Source organism: Cajanus cajan, chromosome 9, assembly GCF_000230855.2.
Source record: "Cajanus cajan strain Asha chromosome 9, NIPB_CcT2T_4, whole genome shotgun sequence".
Classification (NCBI taxonomy): Eukaryota; Viridiplantae; Streptophyta; class Magnoliopsida; order Fabales; family Fabaceae; genus Cajanus; species Cajanus cajan.
Window position 1 is genome coordinate 55872293 of NC_138525.1, and position 21291 is coordinate 55893583.

Sequence of the window (21291 nt, forward strand, 5' to 3'; positions counted from 1 at the left end):
AACTTTGCTTCTCATGCCTGACGCGTAAAGAAAACTTTATCTAAAGAAACGTGGCATTTTGCGTCGTTCAAAACCGCCGATAAATAATACAATACCCCAGACAATTAGAGAACTCATGTCAGTCATCACTATTCGTGGCCTCACATGTAATTTTTATTTTTTTTTATTTTTTAACACTGAGAGTACAAAATATTTATGATAAAAAATTTCTGTTGAAAATCTCAAATATATACAAGGTGTGTGTATTTTTTTTCCGATATAATTTATTTTATATTTAAGATTAAAATTTAAATGATGAATAATTTAGTTTAAAATAATATATTTAATTATATTTTTATCTTTCAAGTATTATAATTATGTAATTTTAAAATAATATATATTTGTTATTCTTAAATAAATAAAATTTATATATTATTAGTATTATATTATTATTGATAAATTAATATCAATAATATCAATAATATATTTATAGACAAATTAATAATTTGAAATATATAACTTAATATATATTAATATACTTTTACAAACATAAAAATATATTAGATAAGATATGTATATTTCTAATTAAATTTCTTCTATTATACATATCTTATCTAATATATTTATATTTTTGTAAAAGTATATTAATATATACTAAGTTATATTTATTAAATTATTATTTTATCAATACTAAAAATATTATAATTTATCAGTAATATTATAATACCAATAATATATAAATTTTATTTATTTAGTAATTATATATATATATATATATATATCACTTGATACATTAACAAAAATTATAATATATGTTAACTTAAATAATTGTATAATTTTAAAACATTATATATATCTACATATTAAAATTATTAAATTTTTAATGGGAGAGACTAAAATCACATAATTATGATATTTGAAAGACTAAAATTTGTTCAATTAAAAATTAAAAGATCAAAATCACATATTTACAAATTCTTTAAAGACTAAAATTATCCAATTAAAACATTAGGATCAAAATTGCACAATTACAATACTTGAAGATAAAAAACACAATTAAGCCAAGATAATAATTATGTCAACCAAGCATTTTAGGTATGGTTAGATATAAAGTTTGTTAAATTATATTTTTATCCTTTATTTTTAATTTATTTTGATTATCTATCTTTCAAAATATTTATTCTGATTTTTTATAATTTAATATATATCACTTTGGTTCTTCTCAAGTAATGATTATTTTCAAATTTAAAACAATTTTAAATTATTTTTTTTATTGATTCAAGACATAAAATTTGTTTATTAAACTTACTTATATGAAAATTACGAGATTCAAATTAATATTTAAATAAAAAAAATATAAATAGAATGAAAATTGCATGAAAAGTAAATTTAAGAAACAATAAAATGTTAGTTGAATTCTTGACTTAGTGGTTATGAGATCGATCCTGGATAAGAGAGGTCAACCTGGTGTTTCCCAATTTAATTTTTATCTGTGTTAAAAAGATATTTGGTCAATTAAAATCACACGCTCCACAAACTTACTAGTTTTGAAATATTATATAAATCATGTCGGCAATCTTTAAAAAAAAATATGAAACAATGAGATGTTGAATTTTAAAATCCCTCGTCTAAAATTAAAACACGTAGTTTATAATTTCCACCAACTAAAAAAGACAAGTTAAACAAAGTTTAATTTTTTCAAAAAGTTTAATTAAGCTGAACACGTACGTGGATAGATTAATTGATACAAAATTATTTCATCCACAATTAATATTCTTTTGTTTAAAAATCGAATATGTAACTACGTTAACTACTTGATTAGAGGGTTATGCTACTCATAATAATCCTAGTTGGCTCAAGTTTTCTTTGGAGAAGTGATGAAAAATAGAAGTTAGTAGAGAACAAAAATGAATTGGATCTTGGGTAGATTCATGGATGCGGAGGAGGAGGAGGGGTTTATTAAGTATTCCTATTAGGTGAATAAGTGTGTGTTTGAATTAAAGTTGAGATGAACTCAATCTACTTTTATTTCAAAATAATAATGTTGTTGTGTTTAGATTTCATGCTTAAAAAAAAACACATTTTCATGTTTTGAAACAGATATCCAAACAGTCTGCATGTGTTGTGGTGGTGGAATTGGGTTTTATTACGAACTGACTAAGGCTAGGCCAATTCCATGTCACATTTTCATTATACCCAAACATAGCTAAGGATTTGACTAAAGTAAATTCCTGTACCACAGTTATTATAAGTACACCTCAACGTAGTATATATATTCATAATTTCGGTTCGCACCGAATATAGAAATCAAAAATCAAAATGCATCAACTTATTATAGTTATTAACCGAAACTATATTTGATAAATTTATGAGCAACCAGAATAATCATGTGAATTTGACAATGTTATATCTGTGTCTCCGTCAGAACTTAGAGTTAACAAGGACCATGAACATTCAGAATCACTTATCTTCTGTTTTCCTCGAAATTGCTTATATGAGCTATCATTCTCCCAATTCTGCATCTCATTATATGATCCTTCATGCAATATTTCATCACAATAGCTAAGTACATCCTCCCAATTCAGGCTTTCATTATCTAATCCTTCATACAATCTTTCATCATTCCTGTGATCATGTGTTATATTATAGATTAAATATAAAAATATCGAAAAAGTGGTTCTAAAGCCAGAGATTTTACCCCAAAAAAAAAAAAATGCGATCATTTCTCTGAATTTAATCTTTATCAAACACGTATTATGTTATTGATACGGGTTGTAAAAGAGTATCATCTTCATGTAATAGTCTGTATTCATGATCGTTAATTAGTCAGAACTGAAGCTAATAATGCAACAACTATTCTGGAATATGCAGCATGCATGTCATCCTTTAATGTACTCCATAGAATATTACATACTATAAGATATCTAGATTCTGTAAAATGCATCTGTGAAAAAGTATAAGCAACCCACTTGGATCTGATCCAAAACTAATTAAAATCAACAAAAAGGATTATTAGTTTCATTAATATTAAACATATATCAATACCAACAAGCCCAACATATATATAACGTCGAATTTTATAAGAATTGTCACACATGAAGGGTTTGTTGTGCTAACCATAAAAAGGATAAGAGTGATGATTTTTAAACACAATTTTTTCAAACACACATATATAGCTTTTCTTTACAATCCTGATAATAGTACGAAATTTTCACTGTTAGATGTAGTGAATAATCCCTGTTAGAGATTATAAAAATTTCTCTTTGAATAGAGTTTATTTCATACTTAAAATTAAGATTTAAACTCTAAATAACTTAATTAAGAAATTAAGAGATATAAATCATTATTACATTATTAGTTGTGTCTGATGTTAGTTTTCAAACACATTTATTATTTTTCTCCTTTCCTATTCCATCATATCCTCTATTACACTTATAACAGTAAAAGCATGTCTCAGTAAGAAAACCAGTAGCGTACATATTGATTGGTGAAAAAGAGAATATATAGATAAATAGATGGAAGGGGATGTATATGACCTATTGTAGAAATCTATCCCATTCTGCGATATCTCACTTCTGAAATATCCAGAAGTTGGATTGTTGCTGGAACCAGCCATCAGCTGCTTTTCGACCTAAAAAATAAAAAATAAAAATTATTTATCAAAATAAAATTATATATATTACTGAAAGTGTAGAATTAATAGTTCCAGCCACATGAGATCCGTAGCAAGACGCCAGTATTAGTGGCGCCTCCTGCACTGTTTCTACAATAAAAAGTAATTTAAAGAATGGTTTGCTACCTTCACTTGCAGATAATGGAGGAGAACAATATGAGAGAGTTCTCTGCAGCAATGTTGAATAAAAAGGGTGAGAAGAGGAGCCCCTTTCCACATTTAAGAACTATATATATAACAAATCAGCAATTTATAGAAGCATATTATGATTAATTTAAACCAATACAATGTAATGTAAATCAACATTTGCAAGATCTATCTTATTAGTCCTCTGTTAAACCATACCATCCTTAAGCAAGACCAAACACATTAAATAGAAGATATTCCCTCTCTGATGAAGAACAAGGGAAGGCAGAAAGTTTGGAGCAAGAGGTGAGAAGAATCAGGCTAATGAAGATAGAACATTAAACAAAAAAGGGGAATTTTTATACTGAACTTTGAAAACTTTAAACAGAAACACTTACTCTTTAAGCATCCAATACGTGCGTCTTTGAAAATTATCATTTTCTTCTCCATGGGCACAGTAGCAGCTCAACACATCGACATTTCCAACCTGAAATGCAAAAGTTTATAAAGAATAACAACTTTCTCATAACATTTTACTTCCTAAAGCAGAATTTACTTCAATGATGGTAACTAAAAGCTTACTGACAGAACTTTTGTTTTTCATTTTACTGCTAAGCTAGATGTGTCATGTGTGGGGATCTCATTTTAAAGGTCCTTTTGTAAGTTTGACATATATAGATCCAAATTCTTTTTTTTTTTTTTTAAATAAAACTTATCTCAACGATTATCAATAAATTTACCGTTTCATTTAATATCAAGTGGATTGAAATGAAATTCAATCTTAAAAGCATCATATAAGTAATGTTTTCCAATAAGTAGATGGATTGTAACATGCTCAAGACTTTGAGTTTAGATGCAGTGTATTTACCTTTAGTGTCTCGTGAACTTCTCTGACTGTTCTTGCATCTTTTTTCTTCCTCCAGTTATGGCCATCCTTTCTGAAGAATCTCACCACCTTCCGATCAAACAGGAAAAGTGAACCACCTAATGTGAAGAAAAAATACGATAAAACCAGATGATGAGCATTTTGCAATTAGATACGGGGCATAATCGTGTGAAGTTTCTTCAAATTGGTTAAAATCCAAAGTCTCCACTTTCCCCCTTCAAATAGAAAATTAAAACAAGTTTACAAATCATTTTGGAGAACTTGATATAAGAGAGAGAATCATACTTGGTGGCATACGTTCAGGTTCTGGAGCAAGTAGAAACTTGTTACGATTGCTGAAAATTTCACAAATTTCAACCGGACGTAGCCATCGATGCTGTGCATCTAATAATATTTGCTGAATATCCATGTCAATCAAAGCATAGCAAATCAAGACAAAGTCATCAACAATAATATGATGGAGGAGGAAAGAAAGCACCTAAACTTCGTTATCACTACTCACAACTCCTTCAAACTTTTCTAAATTCTTTTTTTATTTAAATATAATTTTAATTTATTAAATTTAGGATAAATTTATTTTTAGTTTCTCAAATTTAAAGTTAATATTTTTAGTCTCTTTAATTTTAAAAATATTATTTTAATTCTTATATTCAAATTTTGTTAAAAAATTTATTAAATATTATTGTATAAAATTTACTTATTGGTATTTTTGTTAGTGAAAATATCACATTAAATCTAATTAATATTGTATAATTGTCTTAATTTGTTACTTCAAATATGTTATTAGTGATCTGAGAGATTAAAATAAGATTTTTAAAAATTACAAGGACTAAAAACAATAATTTTAAATTTGAGGGACTAAAAACAAATTTATCTTAAATTTGAAAGATTAAAAACATATTTAAACCTTCTTTTTTATATATACTCTTATATATATATATATATATTATTTCTATATTATCATATTATTAATTATAATAAAATTAAATAAGAAAAATAAGAAATTCTATTATTTTTGTAATTAATAAACAAATTTAATTCATATGTAAAAAAAATTAATTTGACAACTTCAAATTTTCTATCCAAATTCCACCATTGAAAGAAAGGAAAAAATATATTATTATATTCATATTTTGTTAAGACATTTATATTCAAATTTTATTGTATAAAATTTATCTATTGATGTTTCTATTAGTGAAAACATCACATTAAATCCAATTGATATTGCATAATCGTCTTAATTCGTTACTTTTAAATATGTTATTAGTGATCTGAGGGATTAAAATAAGATTTTTGAAAATTACAGGGACTAAAAATAACAATTTTAAATTTGAGGGATTAAAAATAAATTTATCTTAAATTTGAGAGACTAAAAACATATTTAAACTTTCTTTTTATATATACTCTTATATATATATATATATTATTTGTATATTATCATATTATTAATTATAATAAAATTAAATAAAAAAAATAAGAAATTTTATTATTTTTGTAATTAATAAACAAATTTAATTTATATATAAAAAAATTAATTTGACAACTTCAAATTTTCTATCCAAATTCCGCCATTGAAAGAAAGGAAAAAATATAACGCAAAACAAATGTTAAAACATTCCATCATATTTATTGTATATATTCTTTTATTTTTTCATTAACTGAAATTACAAATTACAATACATCAATAGGTTCAAAACATGAGATATTATTATTATTATTATTATATTATTGGTACAAAAATATTTATCGGTACCATCAAATGATTAATTTTTGTTAAAAAATTTATTAATTTTTTTAATGAAATCTTGTTTTTCAACCACATTTTTCATGCACAAAATTTAAATTTTTGAATTTTTACTTAAAAAAATTGATTTGTTGGTAAAACATAAATCTTTTCTTTCTGAATGGTTGGTAAAACATAAGATTTATATCATTTTATTATGTATGTTACGATCGTACTTTTCTTTTATTAAGGTATATTAATAAGAAAAAAAGACATTTCGTGTATTTGTTAAAAGACAAAAATGATAAATAATTTTGATAAAGTGATCTGTTACTTAAATAATGTGAGGGTGACTGGATAAAAAGTATATAAGGGTAAAAAAATCTTAAAAATATATGTACACAAAAAGAATGTATTATTTTTATATATTATTATAAATAAGTCATTCTAAAATCGAAAAAGAAATAAAGTTTAACGAGAAAAATAAATTGAAAACCTAAACAATTTCCTAGGAAATCACAATTTATGGTCTACCATAGGCCATTTGTAAACGCTAATCGCAATAATATATTCTAATTTTTATTTTATTGAAGTTTGGCTTTCTTTGACTTTAACTTCACCAACTGGCACTATTTAAAAATAAATCTTTAGGATAAGTTCATCCAATTGATACAGGATTTGGAAAAAGTATATGAAATTTGTCCCTAGCTACCATATAAAATAAATCTTGGTTTCTTGAACACTAAAAAAACATAAATGGAAAGAAAATTTATCATAAATAAAAATCACCTCGATTTGCTATTTGTACTTTATAAATATTATTATTATTATTATTATTATTTTTCGTCCTTGAAGTACTATTTTTTCTTATTTATATTGTTGTAAAGATATAATTTATAATCACTGTAGTATTTGTCTGTTGAGAAACATAAGTTAAAGAAACACTCTGACGGATGCTAACACGTTTATTTTGTCGATCATTTTTATTCTTTTTTCTCTTTATATAAGACAATCTTTTAATTTTTAGGTATATTAATTATATTTTTAGAAATACCTTTAACATTCGTTTATTGGATGGGAAATGATTAAGCAAAAAAAAAAGAGAAAGTTAATTTAAGAGATGTTAAAAGGTAATTTTAAAAAATAATTTAAATTATTAATAAATTTATTACTCTTAAATAAATTAACTAATTTTTTAAAGAGTGAAATTTAGTTGAGAGAGTTTTATAATATTAGAGGTAGTATTTTGTAGAAAGAGTTGAACATAAAAAAGTATTTTCTAAGAAAAATAATTTTTCTAACAAAATTATTTTCACAAAAGTTTTTGTCTGTATAACATATTTCAACCATATGTTATAAAAATACTTATGTAACAAAAATATTTAGAGTATAAGTATTTTAGTATGTATAATATATAAAATAAATATTTTATTTATATATTATACATACTAAAATACTTATACTCTAAATATTTAGAGATAGTTAAGTAATAGTTACCGAATTAAAATAATGGGTTGGATTGAGTTTTCAATTTAAGTAATATTTGCAATTACTAACTCATTCTCATGACGGTCATCAACATTATGATTACAACCACTCCTAGTTATCACCACATGGCAATGATAATGGTCGAAGTGGTGGCATTGATGGTGATAGGATGAAGGAAAATTGTTATTATTATTATTGTCATTATCGTTAATATCATTGTTGTCATGATAATTATTGAAAAAAAATTCAAGTCTCACATCTACTAGTAATAAGACAATTAATGAGTATATAAGTAGAGAACAACTATCACTTTACAAGTCGATTTTATAGGGTTGAGTTATACTCAAATTTACTATTTTAAGATGGTATCAGAGTTATCATAAATCATTAAAAAGGGTCACCCACCATTTATCTATATATCAAGCCCAATAATGTTGGACATGAAGGGGTGTATTGGAAAAAAAAAATTGTTCTACATCGACTAGAAATAATACAATTAATGAATATACACTAGTAGAAAATAAGCATATTACGTCACCCTTTTTACGTCGGAAATACGAAAATCCGACGTAAAAAAAATGCGGTGGCATTTTTGTAATTTTTGCGAACTTTTTTACGTCGCACCTGGTAAGGTCCGACGTAAAAAGTCCAATCTACGTCGCACCTGGGAAGGTCTGACGTAAAAAGTCCAATTTACGTCGCACCCTACCAGGTCCGACGTAAAAAAGACGCAAATTTGAATAAGAGAGCGCGAGGCACACCGCGCGCATTCACTTTTCATCACTTTTCATTTTTTTCTCTGTAAACTCTCTCCCTCTTCTTTGTTACTGAATCATTTTCTTGTTTTTTGCAGAGGGATGAACTCTTTGTTACTCATTTGCACATTGTTGCTGCTCCTCAGGTATGAAACAAGGTTTCGTTAGCACTTTTCTACTTAGCATTGCTACTCTGGTTATCTATTTTATTCGATTTTTTGGTTGTTTTATTTGTGTAGGTAGTGGACGTTTTTTTTTTGTTATTCTACGAAGCAGAACGGCCTGTTCTGCAAGCAGAACGGCTGTTCTGCTTGGAGAACGGGCCGTTCTGCAATCAGAACGGGTCGTTCTCCAAGTAGAACGGGCCGTTCTCCAAGCAGAACGGGCCGTTCTCCAAGCAGAACGGGCCGTTCTGCCTGCGTTCTTAAGTTTTTTTTTTGTTTTTTTACGACTTTTTTACGTCGGGTTTCGTAATTTCCGACGTAAATTTACGTCGGATTTGAAGCCCCAACTTAAAATTTACGTCTCCCGCTTCTACGTCGGTACGTTTTCTGACGTAAAAAGCCTAAAATATCCGACGTAGTACACCTATTTTGTACTAGTGATATAAGTAGAGAACAACCCTCACATGTTTTACCATTATTATCACTATTGTCACTGCTCTCACCGTCAAAACTGATGTTGCTACATTATAATCACCATTATCACTACCACCACAATTATCGTTGATTTTGCTTTATCGTCACCAAAATTATTACTTACTTGCTATCATGATAGTGATAATGTGGAAGCAATGATTGTAACAAAAATGATAACCACCATCACTATTGCCACCACAACTATCATCCATCACATGATAGCCATCATCTCTACAATCACCACTATGTATCATCATCACTATTCATTGTTGTTATAGTCACATGGTAGAAACAACTATAGGAATGATGACATTGGTGGTAGTAGGATGAGAAAAGCAATAATAATCATTATCATTGTCATTGTTACTACTATTATCATTGTTATCACCATCATAACTATTCTCACTATCACTACAATTAACCATTATTTTCTCTAGTATTATCATCATTACTATCAATATTATTATCCCTACTTTCATTATCTTTACAATCATCCTTGCCATGTGCCAATAATGATAATAAGGATAATGATTCTAATGATGTGACAACAACCATTACCAACACTTATATGACAATCACAATTATCAACATTATCAATTACATTACAAAAAATATTACATACAGTGACATACAAAAAATATTACTAGAAGTACAATATATGTATGTATATATCTATTTGACATATAGTTATGCACAATTTAAATATTGATTTTAAATATGATTTAACAATATATATATTGTGTATCTCTATAATTTATACCAATATTTTTTAACATTATACTAACATATACTGTTTTTAGTGTGTGGGTAAAAGTACTTTTTATTGATACTTATTGTGTCATTATAAATGTGTCACTACATAATAATTTTCTTGTAGTATTATAATCACTGTTAATGATTGTCACTATTATTTTCATGGCACAACCATTGCCGGCATTGTTGTTGCTACAGCTACGGTTGACAAGTTTTTCTTATAAAATTTTTTTCTGAGTATTGACTTCATTCTAATTAAATTATTTTAAAAGTACACATTTCATGGCTTCAATAATATCTATCTAAGCTTTTTGTTGTACCTCACTACGTACCGTGTAAACGGAAACGCATGTGGCTCCTCATTTTTCTTCTAATAGGACAGCCAACATATATAGAAGCTTACCAAACTAGTTCTTCTTAACAACTCTTTTTATATTTTTCACATAATAGTGTTGAAATTTATGCCAAGCCAAACAAAGCAGGAAATCCAAGAAACCGTGGAAGTGGTCTTGAATTTTGTTAATTAAGCATTCTGATGAATTAATTGGCCGAAACCTGTAACCAGAACTTCCCAACATGGCCAACCAACCTCACATATGCTGTTCTTCTCTGGATCCAAATACAGTAAAATCATCTAAAAAGTAAAAAGTGGACCTAATTCAATGAGTTTAACAGTCTCTTAACGTGCAATATATATTTGTGATTGAATCTTGCCAGTTTTATTCGTGGGGGCATACTAATTTTTGCCTTGCTCTTTAGGTAATTATTTCATGATTATAATAACATATTCTCTATCCCAAGTTTTAAACACATTTCCTTTTGTCAAGAAGTCAAAATTTATCAAAAAATACAAAATTTGATCAATCTCACATCTTATTTAATGATTCTTATAATTTTTTGGTTTTCATATAATTTTTAATCAACAAAAATAAGTGTTAAAAAAAATTGTTGTTAACATTCTTCAGTATGTAATTTTAATAAAATTTGATACAACAAGCAGATAATTGAATTTCTTAACTATATTTACATAATATTTTGTGATCGTATACATAAAGAAAACTGTATTAGAAAGAATAAAATTCATTTTAATTATCTGTATTTTAAAAAGAAGTTAGTATCTAAGATTGACAGAGAAAAAAAAAATGGTCTTGGTTCGGCTAATGCAGAAGAACTTGTACTGGTTTTGAATTGTGGATGGCTTGCACTTCATTCCCGCACAATAAATGAAAGAGGAAAACAAAAGGGAAAGTGAAATAAATGTGGCTTCTTATCCACATACAACAGAAGAAAACGGACTCAAAAGTAGAAAAGAATTTTCAAAGGTCTTTCTTAGTAATTAGTCAACAAGTCAATGTGCTACGTGTCGAGCTTTCATTCATTATTTAATTTCCAGTTCCTTTTTTTTTTACGTTGTTCATCACTTCACTGTGGAAAGTAGGCTGGTAGACCCCATGCAGCTTGCTTTGGATATTTTAAAAAGCATGTGTTATGGGAATTAAAAATAATATTACAAATATTTATGGTATTCCGAAATAATAATAGTTTTCATTTTATAAAATTAATATATATTTTTATTCCTTACATTTAACATAAATATTTATTTTTAATCCCAATTAATTGTCATTATATGTATTAGTTTTCAAAAACAACATGATAATCATGTTGTTCACTTTATATTACAAGTAATGAATAAGGTCAATATTAACAGGTTATAAGCATTTCCAAACCAAGGCATTAATTTGAGGAAATTGCTCTTGAATTTTATAACACATTGAAAACATGACGACACACTTTTGTATTAACAAGAAACAAGAAGCATCCGACAAGCACATTACCCGAAGCACATAAACTAATCGAAGTTAAATCAAATGAGTTTGGTCAAAGTGGAAGTGAGTGTCAAAATCCATCTCCAGACGTTGAGAATCTGTACATGATTCCATCTTTGAGGGCACAATGGAAGGTTTCAATGGTTGAAAATCCTTCAAACCTGACCACAGGTAATTAGGATCCAACATGTGTTCACTCAGTTTGTCTTCTTTGGGAAATTCTTGTTGTATAGTTAGGCTTGGTGAGCTAATGTGGTGATCATGTACATGTAATTAGTACCTTGGTGTCATGAACAGAATTCAGAAAATATGATTCCCAAGTAGTAGAATCTTTTGCCTTGGAGGTTGCATTGCATCAGAAATTGGTTTGGTAGAATTAACATTATGAGTCTAGACTATGTTGTACATATTATAGTCCATGTTAATTTCATATTTACATTAATAATAAAGGAAATTATTCCATTTCATATACACATTATTTTGAATAAATTTAGTCTTATAATTACTTCTCAAACTTTTTTTTAAAAATAAATTTCCCTTTTCAAAAGTCTTTTAATTAATAATAATAATAATAATAGTAATAATAAAATTATTCTATATATATATATATATATATATATATATATAAACAATTTTACTTCTATACCTCTCAAACCACTCTTTCTCTTTTACTATACTTTTCTGCAAACTTCACTTTTTAAAATTGTTGAAAAGCTACTTTTATGATTATCACCACTCAAAAGCTACTTGGTCACTTTTACTTTATTTTTATTTTTAAATAATATATAAAGATACGGAGTTTTTTTTTTTTTTTTTACATAGTAGGTAATTAAATAAAAGCAAGGGTTAGTAATTAAACATTCACTAGTTCATTTAGAAAATATACCTTTATCATGAATATATTAATTAAAATCGTCGGGGCAAACTTAAGTGTGAATGTGTTACTATATAAGAAAAGAAAACGTGGAAGAAAATGAGAAAGAAAAATGATTATTTAAGCTGATTTTAGGATACATACACAGAAGATTATCTTAATGGCACTGATGAGATGAGATTGCATAGGGTTAGAGATGAAATTAATAAGAAAGACACTAGAGGAAATTAAAAAGAATCTCATGTTAAACAATATTGAGATTTGATTGAAAGAATGGCGATTTTTAGATGTCAAATAACATTATTTTGGATGTGCAAATATTATTTTCCTAATTGACATCATGACATCTATTATATATGTAATTAACTTTCATCTAGTGGGATAAAATTATTGCTGTTATTGATATTATTTATAATTAGACGATCAATTTTCCTTAAACTAAAGCTTATTTATTAAATTATACGAAATGTATAAATTTGTCTTTTTTGTGATAGTTTAAATAACGTGACCATGGTTTCTGATAATTTCTATGTGATATAATAATAATAATAATAATAATAACTCAATTACGTGTCACGTGAAATTTGTCTTAATTAAGGAGTACAAATATATTTGCCTTGCTCCTTAATGAATAACTTGTTCATGTAATAACCAACGCAAATGCAGAGTCTTTTCTGTTTTTGTCCACTCCTTGTGTGAATTGTGGATGGCTTACACTTCATTCCCCCAACTTTAATAAATGAAAGGATCGAAGAAAACAAAAATGAAAAATGCTTTTTAGGCTTTTGGAAGCTTTAGCTTAATTTTAATCCGTACACGTGCAAAAGAAAGGGAGACTCAAACGTAGAAAATAATTAGGCAACAAATCACTTGATATTTCCACTTAATTACAGTAGTGGTTAATTTTATTGTTTGGATATTTTTTTACAACCCCATCGATTAGTACATGCAATTCTCTTTTGCAAAGTAGTAATTTCTTGGACACTGATCTAATGATTCTGTCTTCATAACATAAACTAGCAGTCAGAAGAAGGGAACAATATTGTTAAGTCCAAGAATACTTTGATTATTTCTTGTTTTAATTTTTCTCTAATGACAAATTCCTATCATGTTATAAAGAAAAATGGGACGAGAAATCTCCAAACCAACAACTAAGCCTTGTAAACCAATTAATGAAAGTGCATGAATCAGTTTTTGCTATAATCGATTTACAATTAAGAAAATACTCACTTTGCTTATACTCCTTAATCTGATTAATTTAAAAGTAAAAACAGTTGTTATTACATCTCTCTCTCTTCTTTTTTTTTTTACAAGTGATAGTATGATTTATTCTGTACGGGAAACAAAGTAGTGATCACTTCCAAACTCCAATTGCAAACTTCGTTAATTATTAGTTGTTTAATGATTTTTTACGTTTAAACCTGAAAATTTTAAATTAAATTCATCAAACGAGGTCCAAGAGAATAATATAAGAAAATTAAAAAACAATTGAAATTCCAAGTAGCATAAACCAAAGACTAGATTTATCTTTTAAATTTAATCTCCACTCAGGCTCACATTTTACCTTTTTTTTTTCTTTCTTAAATATGTTTTTGATGTTTAAAAATGTGATTTTTTTTTTCCATTTCAATATCTATTTGGATTTAATTTATTCATTTTTAGTCATTTACGCTTAACAATAATAATAATAATGAATTTTTTAATCCCTCTTGCCTAAAATTAAAGCACGTGGATTAAAATTTTCCACGACTAAAAAATAGAATTAAATAAAAATAATTAAAAATTGATAATTGATTATGTTTAAGCTTTTTTCTTTAATTCCTTTTTTTTTTAATAAAACAGAAAGTGTACGAAACATCTATAATAATTCATATACAACAATATTTTCACATTATTATTTTTTTCTCTCCATTAATAAATATAATAAATAATGTGATGGTCCAATTTGTTATACAAATATGATTTTTTGAACTACAATTAGCCAATGATAGAAATTGAGAGCAGTATAAAATTGATCTTACATTTGAACTATATGTAGTTATCCTAATTTCCACGTATATTATATGTTTGGATAAAAATTACAAAAGCAACTCTACAAATTTTAATGCTCACGAAACCTATGATCAGGATTTCCCATATGACCAAAACCTGACATGCTGATCTTCTCAAGACCCAAAGAAGAAAACTGTGTTTGAAATTTGGATTCCAGTTGAAAGTGAACCAAGGGTTGTACCAATTAATGACACACCCTTGTTGTTTGGGAATACCCATTTGAATGGTTGCAAACAGCAAACCAAACATCCAAAGTGTGTTTGGATTGCAGTTCCATCAGACGTAAATAACCTTATTATTGCCAATCCATAAGTATTGTTACTTCTTCGTTTTGTGTTTTGAAAATTACAAACTGGTGTTTGGTGCCTCTGAAACAGCAATCCAAACACACTAAAAGCCATGTAAAATGTGAAGGGTATAATAAGAGTTTATAACAGCTAGTAGTCTTATAATATGCAGCATACATGTGATTGAATATAGCTAGCTAGCCATAATATGGGTTACTAGTTGAAGGGTATGATATAATTGCCTTGCTCCTTAGGTAACTAGGTTATGTGTATAATAATAATTGCCTTGCTCCTTGGGGTAACTACTTAACGCAAATGCAGAAGAGCTTATCCTGTTTTTGTCTACTCCAATACAATATAGGAATTGTTGATGGCTTACACTTTATTCCCCCACACAATAATTGCAAGGAAGAAAACAAAACCGAAATGCTTTTTGGGTTTTGGAAGCTTTAGCTTACACGATCATTATTGGCATGTAACAAAGGAATTTTCAAAGGTCTTTTTAGGCAATAAGTCACATGATATTTTTCCTGTCAATTGCACTACTAGTTGATTAATTATATGATTATTTTTTTTTTTGCATTTCTTTTACAACCCCATTGACTAAATATATTGCATTTCTTTTGTAAAGTAGTCATTTATTGGACATTGACATGATGACTATGTCTTCGATCATCACATTAGTGAGCGGCATGAAGAATGATATGTAGAAGAGAACAATGTCTTTTCAGTTTATTTATTATTATTTTTTCTCTCATAAGTCACAACATATTACTGTATCATGTTATTAACAACATACGATAAAAATACCAATCTCAACAATTAAGCTTAGGAAACTATCAAATTTAGGGTTTATTTAGGTAATATTTTTATAATCACTTATAGATTTTTTTTTAATAAATTAACTTATACATAAATTAATTTAATATTATAAAATACTTATTCCATTTTTTAGTAGTGCTTATAAAAAAAATTATCCAAATAAATTCATAAAACATTAAAGCACCTAATTTTCATCAAAGCAGAAGTGAGTGCCGAAATGAACAATTGCCACTTGCCACCCCAAAATCCATGTCCAGATTGAGAGTATGTGCATGGACTAATACACATTGTCTGCATTATCTCTTTAATGGTAGGGTTGGATCGATGATTCAAAATCCTTCAATTCTGACCACAGGCTAGGATCCAAATTGTGATCTGTAACATCACTTGATGTGTTTTCTTTGGGAAATTCTCGTTTTATAGTTAAGCTTGGTGAGTGGTGATCATGTACATTTGGTACCTTGGAGTCACGATCAGAATTCAGAAGATATGATTCCCAAGTAGTAGAATTTGTGGTTGAATGTGTAGCCTTGGGGGGTTTGGCATTGCATGTGTGCATGCCAATGTATGTAGTTTGGTACATATCAGGATTCTCTTCACACCGCTGCACCTGTTTGGTTGCTTTACAACCTTGATCATACTTGTGACTGCACCTCAAGTAACTCCTACAAATTAATTATTATTGAGAACAAAGGTGGGTTACATGATTAATCTTCAAACGAAAATTTGGTCTGGGGTAGATCATGAACAATATGAGTCCGTTAAATTCTTTGTTAGTTAGTACACTAAGGAAAAATTATCATGTAATAGCATATATTTTAAAGTGACACGGTATTTGTCACTAAAAATTACTTTTACTTGCACTATAAAAATAATATGTTGGAATATTATTGAAAAGTGTAGATATATAGATTATAATAACACATGATATATGTTGTTCAATCTTATTTAAAATTAACACTAAAATTGTATATAGTTATATGTCAAATACACTAAAAGAGATGTTATATATGGTGACATATAGAAAAATGTCACTATAGGTAGACTATATGTATATATGTAAGTATATATCTATTTGGCATATAGTTACACACAATTTTAGTGTTGATTTTGAATGAGATTTAATAACATATTTTGTATGTCACTATAGCATATATCCACACTTTTTAATAATATACTAATATGTATTATATTTATTATGTGGGTAAAAATAATTTTTAATAACATGTATTATGTCATAAGGTATGTATCACTATATGACAATTTTTTTGTAATAATAAATTTATACTTACATATATTTATTTATAATGATATTTTTTATATTACTAAATGTAATATTTTTTATAGTGATAATTATATATTTACCTATTATTTAGAAATTGAAATATATGTCAATGTCAAATCATTGGCGTAAATTTATTATATTTATATTATATTAATAGAAGAATTTATCATAAAATACCTAGCAAGTATAAAGAAAAGTCTTATCGTACACCAACTATATTCCACAGAAATGAATGTTGAATTCCAAAGGGATAACAAGAGAAAAATGTAGAAGTAGATGAGTATATGTTAAAGTGAATGTGTGGATATAAAGAAAAAAAAATACAGAATCAATGTATACAAGAAAATATTGATATCATACTTATCACAAAATAGACAGCAAAAAAAAGTTAGTTAATGTATTTGGATGCGTGGAGAGAAATGTCACTGAAAACACAGGTAAGGAAAATAGATTGCACAATTAGCTTTGAGAAAAAGAATAAAGGGTAGATATAGAAAAATATTAGAGGAAATATTATCAAAAAGAGATGTCACAATAAATAATATCTTTATTGATAAGTTGTTAGTTTGAGGGCATTAAATTTAGTCACTTTAAGTAAAATTTTGAACTCAAGTCTTATAGAAAAATATGATTAAAATGAAAGACCTCACTAAAAGTAATCGGTCAAAATTTTTGAAAAAAATTAATTATCAACCAAATTGATAAATATATTTCGTACTAATAATATGTTTACCAAATTAAAAATAGTAAATAATATCCTTAATTTTTAACTAAGTTCATTCAATGTCTCGATTATATTTGAATAAACTTTTTAATAAGCATCGATAAAATATATATATATATATATATATATATATATATATATATAAAGGTGAAATGAATTAAGAGTTTTTCTTTTATAAGTTTGAATCAATTTATGCACAAGTTAAAATTGGTTTTCAAATAAATTAAAATTAAAATTAATTTATATGTAAGATAATTTAACTTATTCTTTATATATATATATATATATTAAAAGAAACTTATGGAATTTCTTATTATATTCTTCCACCATGAATGTAAATTAAGAAGTTTCACCTTAATAAGTAAGTGTGTTTGGATGAAAAATTAAAAAAAAAAATTGAAATCTAAACATCTGTGAAATTCTTTAAAATGATATAATTTCAAATTTTTCCCAGAAAGTAAGAATTTGAAATTTTTCATATTTTTTATCTTATTTCGTTTATATATTTTATCTTATCTTTTTGTGTTTTTAATTATTAAATATCCAAAAATATTTTTTTAATTATTAAATAATATCTAATATTAATTTTTAAAATTATTCAATATTTAAAATTGACTCATTTATTTTTATAAAATTTAATTTAAAAATCTCAACATATGAATATATTTTTAAAATTAATTTTACCATAGTAGAATCAAATTATCATATTCAAACTAAAAAATTTGAATTAACTTATCCAAACAAAATATTCTAAAAATGATAAAAATTGAAATTGAAGCAATTCAAATTTCTTAAATTTCTAAAATTTCTCATCCTAACACTATTATTTCTATTAATTTTATTTATAAGAGGGTAATTTTTCCCCCGAGAAAAGTTCAATTATTATGTTTTTATAGTGTATCATCTTTTTTGTGTGTGTATGTGATGATACATTCAGCTACGAAGCAGTTCCCTAAGTTGGGTTTTGTTAGCCCTTCCTCTTGAATCTGCTTAAGTATCACTACAACAAAATTGATTATTACCGATAATTATTTAGTAAAAATAAATTAATTATTTTTATTTTATTATTTAATAAAAATATTAATGCCTAATATATAATGACCACTAAAAATATATTTATATCACACCAAAATTTACTATTAACGACAATTATTTATTTAGAAAAACTTAAGTCGCACATTACCCAGAAATAAGATAAATAAAAAGTATATAAATGGATATGATAACTCTCACCTTACAAGTTTGTTTTCTAAGGTTAAGTTAAACCTATAACTTACTATTCTCAATAGTCCCTAAACTTGAGGGAGTGTATTGGGAAAAATTCAAATCTTACATTGACTATTGATAAAATAATTAATTACGAGATAAGACAATTAAAAAATATATAAGTAAAAAACAATTCTCATCTTACAAGTCTTACATCGAGTAGAAAGTAAAAAATGTCACAAAAAGTTATATACTTTTTTCGACCATTATAAAAAATTTTACCAGCATTCAAAATAATTGCTGCTAAATGTTTTAGCGACACTACATACAATGACTATTGCGAAAATGCAGCTAAAAGATTTTGTACCAATTTTTATTATCACTAAAAATCATATTAAATGTCACTAAAAAATTTAATTTATTATGGTGTATAATTTCTACTAGTGGTATGAATGAATCCTCAAAAAGGAACTGTTCCAAACTTCTAGCAATAGCGCTTATATATATTTCTAATGTGAAATTTCATGCATTTTTCTTGGAGATAGGAACAGAAAGGAGTAAAGACAGACTAATGTACAGTTACATGAGAATGATGATGAGATGCAACTGAACTATATGTACAAATAGTCTCTCAATTACGTACCTAGGAAATTCAGAATTCAGAATTCCCTTTTGCCCATACTTCCTCCATGCATGATTGTCTTCAGTGGTGCTCGAGAGTACGGTCCATGTCAATGCACTCCTCCTACGAACAACAACTCAGGAATATATAATATGTCTCATGCATATCATGTATCATATAAAACAACATACTATAACATCTAGAATATATGTAAAACGCATCTCTGAAAAACTACAAGGAACCCCACTTGGATCTGAACCTCAATTACTTAAAATCAACATATTTAATTATCTCCATTAATTCTAAATTATTATCATCTGGTCCAACATATGCATAACCTCAAAATTTCAACTTCCTTTCATAAAAAATAAAAAATAAAAAATCTATCATGTAAAACAATGACACTCTCTATGTCCGTACGTCCGTACGTCCGTACAACCCCAATTCGGCAAAATCCTCTCATTGACCCAAATCGCCGATGGTTGAAGGGTTTGTAGTGAGGGGAAGTGAAGAATAAAACACTGTATCGCTGTAAGAAAAGCAAACCCTACATAGATTTGTCTGAAAGAGAATGAGTTTTGAACACGAAAAACTCTTAAAAACACTTCTAAAATTGTATCAACTAATTCAGTATAAATAATAAATGGAAGATGATAAATATAACCTTCTATGATAGCGACCTCTTCCACCCTTTTGGGATCTCTTCCCACTCCCACTGCACTGATCATCGCCGGAACTGTGGAGATTCAGCGGAGGAATAACGTCATCTGCAGAAGCAGTTATGATAGAAAGAGCTTGTGTGAAAGATGTGAGGACATTGGCCATGAGTTCCTGAGATGAGAGAGAGTCCCGATCAGTGTCACTCCAAGAGGGGTTCTCGAGAAGAAGCATGAGTTGAGTAGCGGCTTCTTGGCCCTTAACAAGCTCTTTCATTATCATCACTTTTTTCCTCTTGAGTGAGACACTTTCACTTTCAGTTTCGGGACAAACCATGTTTTTCATTTTCTATGAGCTTGGAGGCTCTAGTTTTGGGAAGAAGAAGGAAAAAAAATTATTTTGTGGTTTTGTTCTAGATTTGCGTAGCGGGTGGAAGGGGCTAAGGGTGAGGGTGAGAGTGAGAGAGAAGAGAAGAAAGGAAAACAAATGAACATAAAACGGTAGGATTAATGGGGATCGATGTGAGATGTGAGATGTGAGATGTGAAACCAAACCACAAACTATTGAATGAAATTAAACAATTTTATATTTTACGGACATCTCAAAATTGTCAAGTCATTAATGCTTCTTGGTGAGGGGAGAAAGTGAAAAGAAATAAAAAATAACAAAAAAAATAAGATAGAATTAATTTGATAAAAAATAAAGTGGTATTTATATTTGTTTAATAAAATAAAATAAAATTATAAATAAAGATAAATTAATATTTTAAAATTATATTTTATATATTGAAATTTTATGTATAAAGAAATTATTTAAGTTTTACTTAGTATAATAATAATAATTATTGTTAATTATATTTTAAGTTATTTCTTTTATTATAATACTAATTAATTTTTTTTTAAATTATTTATTTAA

General features: G+C 27.0%; 2 protein-coding genes across 2 annotated transcripts; both read right to left on the minus strand.

Moving 5' to 3' along the window:
- Window positions 1-2137: 2137 nt before the first annotated feature.
- On the minus strand, window positions 2138-5153 carry LOC109795181 (calmodulin-binding transcription activator 2). The gene is made up of 6 exons (XM_020354612.3): window positions 4950-5153; window positions 4647-4762; window positions 4177-4265; window positions 3779-3821; window positions 3516-3610; window positions 2138-2604 (listed from the first exon to the last, which is right to left on the minus strand). The coding sequence occupies exons 1-6, from the start codon at window positions 5071-5073 to the stop codon at window positions 2346-2348; spliced, it is 726 nt and encodes a 241-aa protein (XP_020210201.2). The 5' UTR covers window positions 5074-5153; the 3' UTR covers window positions 2138-2345.
- A 10824-nt stretch (window positions 5154-15977) lies between these two features.
- Window positions 15978-20918, minus strand: LOC109795309 (putative WRKY transcription factor 70). Its single transcript, XM_020354766.3, has 3 exons — window positions 20384-20918; window positions 19741-19842; window positions 15978-16547 (listed from the first exon to the last, which is right to left on the minus strand). Exons 1-3 carry the CDS (start codon window positions 20719-20721, stop codon window positions 16187-16189), a joined length of 801 nt encoding a protein of 266 aa, XP_020210355.1. The 5' UTR covers window positions 20722-20918; the 3' UTR covers window positions 15978-16186.
- Window positions 20919-21291: the final 373 nt, after the last annotated feature.

What these genes read in the sequence shown, in the direction of transcription:
- LOC109795181 (XM_020354612.3), bottom strand. Translation starts at nt 5,073, where the DNA reads ATGGATATTCAGCAAATATTATTAGATGCACAGCATCGATGGCTACGT. An exon ending in ACGTATTGGATGCTTAAAGA is followed by an intron (nt 3,822 to 4,176) that starts GTAAGTGTTTCT and finishes ACATTGCTGCAG; the next exon opens with AGAACTCTCTCATATTGTTC. An exon ending in GGGATAGATTTCTACAATAG is followed by an intron (nt 2,605 to 3,515) that starts GTCATATACATC and finishes ACATGATCACAG; the next exon opens with GAATGATGAAAGATTGTATG.
- LOC109795309 (XM_020354766.3), bottom strand. Translation starts at nt 20,721, where the DNA reads ATGAAAAACATGGTTTGTCCCGAAACTGAAAGTGAAAGTGTCTCACTC. An exon ending in AGAGGTCGCTATCATAGAAG is followed by an intron (nt 19,843 to 20,383) that starts GTTATATTTATC and finishes TGTTGTTCGTAG; the next exon opens with GAGGAGTGCATTGACATGGA. An exon ending in CTGAATTCTGAATTTCCTAG is followed by an intron (nt 16,548 to 19,740) that starts GTACGTAATTGA and finishes ATTAATTTGTAG; the next exon opens with GAGTTACTTGAGGTGCAGTC.